At 29.4% G+C, this 6,000-nt stretch overlaps 1 protein-coding gene across 1 annotated transcript; it reads right to left on the bottom strand.

Moving 5' to 3' along the window:
- Positions 1-3,259: 3,259 nt before the first annotated feature.
- On the bottom strand, positions 3,260-4,691 carry LOC111289044 (protein RGF1 INDUCIBLE TRANSCRIPTION FACTOR 1-like). Its single transcript, XM_022879916.2, has 3 exons — positions 4,414-4,691; positions 3,877-4,035; positions 3,260-3,790 (listed from the first exon to the last, which is right to left on the bottom strand). The coding sequence occupies exons 1-3, from the start codon at positions 4,558-4,560 to the stop codon at positions 3,551-3,553; spliced, it is 546 nt and encodes a 181-aa protein (XP_022735651.2). The 5' UTR covers positions 4,561-4,691; the 3' UTR covers positions 3,260-3,550.
- Positions 4,692-6,000: the final 1,309 nt, after the last annotated feature.

Below are 6,000 nucleotides of genomic sequence, written 5' to 3'. Positions count from 1 at the left end.
CGTTTACCTTATTGGCGCTATACCGATTGTATCTGATTCAAAGATAAATGAAGTAGAGAGCCGCTTTATAGAGATTCCGACGACAAAAAACAAGAAAAAATACTCTAGTTTTTTAAATTGGGGTTTTGTCTTATTGGTCTTGAATCTGCCTATTTAGCCCAATATTAGGGGTTTTGGGCTAAGATTTGTTAAGTTTATGGGCCTCAGCTTGGTTGATTACCAATTGCAGGTTTTGGGCCTAAGTTGTTAAAAGAAAATTAAAATAGAAACAAAACGAAAAAACAACGGAGAAATTGTTTTGGTTAAGTGTAAAAAAATCCATGAACTAAAAATTAAATATGATAATTTATTTATTCATATTATATAAAATATTGATAATATATATTTATATCATATTTTATATAATATTACGTGTTATAATTTTTATTGATATAAAAAACATATAATATATATTTTTTGTTTTTATTAAATCTCTATATATAATTTTTGTTAAAATTTTGTCATCTGACCTTTTTTTTTTTTCATATCATTTTTAGGAAGTGTTTTAAATTATCAAATTTAACTAAAACTAAATAATTATTTAAATCTTTATCATTTTATTGCAATCAATTGAATTTTTAAATATTTATTTTTTACTTAATTAGGTTCTTGTTAGACAAAAATTAATTAACCGTTATCACCAATTTTAGTGTAAACAAAATTCAATTAAGTGAAACTAGATGATTAAGGACTTAATTGAATAAAAATAAATATTTAAGAACTCTTTTTTATATTTATATTTTTATAGAAAATAAAAATCTATGTCCTTTTAATAAAAAAGGTCTTAGTTTGAGAATATTAGAAAAATATATAGTTATTGATTTAAATTTCAAATCTATTATATACAATATTTTAAGAGTGATTGGAAAAATAAACTAAGATAAGTCTCAAATTTAGAAAAAAAAAAAATCAATGTTGAGAACTATGTTGACAAAATAGTCCAAAAGTACAACATGCTCTTGTAACTTACAAAACATATATGCAAGAAGATCCCAAAATTCAAATTTAAAATCCCCAAATTTTGATCATTGGGATAACCCTAAGGATCAAGCAAGCACCTTTAGAAGTATGTGATAACAAACAAAAATGATTAACAATGGTAAAACAGAATGTGATTTCCCCCACCTTTTGATTTTTCATATATTTATCCATTAAAATGGAATAAAATATTCATCCATTAATAACATATACGATTTTTTATTAATAATTTATTTATTTCTTCTCGTGGATTAAACTTTAAACAAATGGATATATGTTTATATTGTGTTTTATATGAAAATTACGTATTACAATTCGTATATTTTATTAAATTTATATATAATAATTATTAAAATTTTAAATTATATTATTTTTTTATCATACTCATATTATGTTATTATATTTTTAATTATTAAATCTAACTCTGAATGAATGGTCAGTAGTCTAACTACGAAGTGAAGATAAATTAAAAAAGATAAAAAGAAAAATGCGCAGAAGCCAAAGATTAGAATACCAAAAGATGCATGCACGCCTAGTAAAGACAACAGCAAATATCCTTAGTTCCCATTCATTTCCACAATGTCTAAGATCTAAACTATTGCAACCCATATTTTGAGACCATCCGCCCCACGTTATTTTTGCAGGCTTTGCAACATCCATGTGCATATTAATACACACAATTTGTTACAGAGCAAATAACAATGTAAACAAGTAGAATATTCTATGAATAATTTAAAAATAAATTTAATTTTTATTTATTTATTAAATTTAATAAGCGATTATCAATAATATTTCAAAGTCCTTTAATTAAATGAAAAATCACAAAGAATTGAATATATTTAACTGAATAATACACATTTTTATTCAAAGAATTGAATTTAAATTTTTTCGATTTTTCTAAAATTATAATGTTTGATAAACCTAGACCGTTCACTCACCTTCTTAGATCTTAGGAGATGGATCTATGATTGGGATTCGAACCCTAATTCCTACAATATCCAAGGCTTTATCTTCTTTGTAATCCATTAAAATCACAAAACAAATCTATACTTTTTTAATGTGTGTCTGCGAGTACGTGTGCCAAACGTGTAATGCAACATAACTGCAGAATTGCCCATATCTTCTTCTTTAGAGTTGATGTACATGATTCATGTCCGTAAATAGAAATAGTCATAGAAATTGTGCCAGACAAATCCCTGCAAAAATGGGGGAAAAAGTTTGGCCATGACATGTGCAACATGCGCACAAATGACTTTTTACCCCGTTGCTTGGTCGCTGGATTCTCACCATCCTATTCACTCACAGATCCTTTTTGCGGCTATGTTTGTCTGCCACATTAAACAAGTTATTGTTGCCATAATGTAAGGAGATGGAGGGTCCCAAAATTAGATAGTTATCAAGGATCATGCGAAGATTAACACCATTGCTGTTGATGTTGAGCTTCGAGCTGAAGGTGAAAACTCTAAAATCATACAAAAAATAAAGCAATTAAAAGTAAAGGTAAGGAGTGTGTTTTACATTTTTATTCTAATGCCCGTGTTAGAGATCGAGATATGAGAGGTCAAAAGAAAAAAAAAAAAAGAAAGTAGAAAAAATAATCTGATGGATAAATAATATTTGAATAATTTTATTTATAGGTAGAAAGTAACGAGTTCATAAAATAGAATAATGATATAACCGATCTAATGAGATATTGTGCATAGATCGACCCTAAAAATAAAAAATATTTTTGTTTATCTACTAACAATCTCTAATGAGAGAAAGAACCAATTTGTCCTTTGAATTCATAAATACTCCTAGCAATTACTTCAACCGACAAAGAGCAAGACAAAACTCTTGAATCTTGATCTAGGACAACCCAAGAAAAAGGAAAAATAAGGGGAAAATAAGAAAGGAAATGACCGATGGATGATGAGAGTGTATTCTTCTTTCGATTGTTTTAATTCGGATTTATTAGGAAGCTGTGAGATTATATTTTTCATGAATTTCTTAGGTTCAATATCGACAAGTCTATTTAGAGTGATCCGAAAAGAAGTTATACCGGATAAAGCCTAGGAACACCTTACCGAGACAATCATTCATGCCAACTCAATTATAGAAGCATTTCCATCAAGACTAATGGCCCCAAAGCAATCAAATCATGTTAAGAACATATACAAGGGTGCAATATGGAATATCCTATTCAAGCATGAAAATAAAATTCCACCGAAAGAAAAACAAAATCATGATAGATCCAATCAAATATGTCAAAGGGGGTAGATACAAAGATTAAAAATCGATCTTAAAACATTGCTGTCTATCAAACTTTTCAATTCAAAATCATCTTCTCTGTTATGCTGTACATTCTCAAGAAAACAAAATCACTTTCTCTGATCATGACATTGTGGGACTGCCCTCTCAACTAACCCCAACTAAGTTCCAAAATGAGGACTTTGTTCATTAAAAAATATCATTTTATCAACTGTTATAGCTATATCGATTTTTATGAAGTACCTTTTTGAGTTTTCATGGTATCTACCAAAATTCTGCATTATTAACTGTAAGGAGCTCTACGAGGAATGCCTTTCCTTTTGTTCACTCGTTTCCTAGGCCTTAAACTTGTGTTCACCAATGTTTTAGTCTCTGAAACATCGGTGGATGAGATTGAGGATTGCTTTGCTTCTGTACTTACTTCTGAATTTTGATTGTCCCTCGAGGAAAGATCAGGAAGTTCTTGTATAGGTAATTCCATTTCATCACTTTGGTCTGTAGGCTTCACATCAAAAGCTGATACCTGAAAATATTTACTGTTACTTCAAGAAAATGGGAAATTCAAGTACTAAACTGCAGTTTTCAGAGATGAATCCAAAGTGAATTTACCTTGCATGCAATGGAACAAAATTGATTAGGCGGGTCTTGAAGGTATCTTCCACAACCTTCACAGGCAGCAGCAGCTTTTGATTTTGTTGATGGTTTGGCATCTTTAGCTTGAGGCCTAGGAAGCAAATGTACTGCTCTTTCACCATTGACCTTGTATGTCTGTCAGATAATTGGAAATCATTTCAGTAATGAGAACTATGATCATTCCAATTGCTACTAAAGTTTATCAAAAGAGAAAAGCTAAAGGCAATCAAAGCAATCACTGAAGTAATTATAAGTTCAAATTGTGGTTGGAAATATTGAGAAACCAATGCAGTAATAGAACAGCAGGGAAAAGAGGTTTCATTGTTCAAATAAAGTAAAAGAGGATTGATAATCACAAACTCATATTCATCTATGCATATATATCAGCAACAATTAGAAGAAATTAATGACAAATTTTGCATTCTAATTTGTAATTTACCCCAAAACAATCTTTTATCACATCCATAATACTATCAAATGCAACAAGGCAAAGGGATAGTATTGAATTGAAACCTGAATTTTGGAGCAGTCAAGATGCTTCTGCATTTCTTGAAGGCGAACTACATCTTGATAGACATATTTGCAGATCTGAATTGACCGATGCTGGCTGTGAGCCTCACAATGTCTGCAAAACTCGAGACTACAGTCGATGCAGAACATATTTTTCTCATATTTCCTGAGCTCTTGATGATCAGAGCAAGGGCCAAAGAACTTGTTTTGCAGAAGAGAACTAAGCCAATCTGTTTTGTTCTTTACGTACAACCCAGAACCCACCTACAATACCAGATTCAATTCCCTGATATAAAAAAAAGTTTGAAAAGCAATAAACTTTCAACATTCTTGATTTACAATTCATTCCAAGATTAGAGCTTTAATAAGTACTCAAAAGCAATGGAAACAAAATAGTAAAGTCAATAAAGAATAGGATAAACAGATGAATTCTATATCAAGATTCAACATTTAATGTGAATATACACCATTAACAAGTATAACTCATCAAATTTTCAACTAAACCAGTACAATTTAACAAACTTCAACATTCAAGATTCAAAATTCAAAAAACAACTGTAAAGCTGTTGAATTCATGGAAGGGTAAAAGTTTTAACAAATTGATATTAACCCAGGAAGCTATGCAGGCTGTTCTCATCAGTATATCACAGCTGCACCAAATACAGGATTCAAAAAGATTGTATTTCTTTGTGTTTATCTAAATTTTCCTGGGAACCATACAGACCTTGACAGCCTAATAACATCAATCACCAAGACGAAAACCAGATAGCCATCATTCAGAACTGGAAATTATGGTTGGCAGAAAAACAATTCAAACGACGCAAACAATTTGCCAAGAAACAGAATTCTCACCATTTCTCGGCTTTAAATTTGATTTTTTTTTGCCTTATTTTCTATGATCAATACTCTAATGAATACAATTTGCAAATTATAATTTGCAAAGAAAGTTGAAAATTAAAAAAAGAGAAGGGAGAGAGGGAGAGTGAGTGAGTGAAAACTGAGAATACAAGCCTACAGAATGTGGAAAGGAGAGATACAGGGAATGTGCAGTGAAAGATATTAAAAATAAAATGGAAAGTAAGAAATTTGTGTCAGTAATGTTTTCTAAGGAAATGAAGTGACCTACCCTAGGCGGGAAAGGTTAATAAATCATTCTGATTGGAGAGTTAAAACTTGATCAGACGGCTATTAATTTATTAAATTTTTTTTAATGAAGTTGTTTGTTGAAATCATAAACCCTATCTAGGTAGCGTTTGGTTCCAAAAAATTTATAAATTTTTATTCAAATTTTTGGTAATGAGTATTTGATTTTTAAATTTAATTTAAGGTAATTCAATTACAGAAAAATATGATAAATTTTTAATAGTACTCAAGATTCTAAAATTAGAAACTTATATTTTTTTCTGGTTTTATAGGATTTTAAAAAGGAATGTTGTTTTATTTTTAAATTTAACATAAATAAAAAATTATAAAATAATTCATTATCGTTTTAAAAAGTATCAACTGGTATACTGAAACTCAATTGTAAATTTTTGTATAAAAATTTTTTTTATATTACTACTAAAGCGTTTGGCACGAAGAAATGTATTA

Source organism: Durio zibethinus, chromosome 4, assembly GCF_047325235.1.
Source record: "Durio zibethinus cultivar Kanyao isolate XHJ-2024 chromosome 4, ASM4732523v1, whole genome shotgun sequence".
Classification (NCBI taxonomy): domain Eukaryota; kingdom Viridiplantae; phylum Streptophyta; class Magnoliopsida; order Malvales; family Malvaceae; genus Durio; species Durio zibethinus.
Note: the sequence above shows the minus strand (reverse complement) of the source record. Positions and strands in the feature narration are given on the sequence as shown.

Coding starts and splice junctions, on each gene's coding strand:
- LOC111289044 (XM_022879916.2), bottom strand. CDS start 4,560: ATGTTCTGCATCGACTGTAGTCTCGAGTTTTGCAGACATTGTGAGGCT. Junction 4,036..4,413: donor TTGACTGCTCCAAAATTCAG/GTTTCAATTCAA, acceptor ATTATCTGACAG/ACATACAAGGTCAATGGTGA. Junction 3,791..3,876: donor TTTGTTCCATTGCATGCAAG/GTAAATTCACTT, acceptor AAATATTTTCAG/GTATCAGCTTTTGATGTGAA.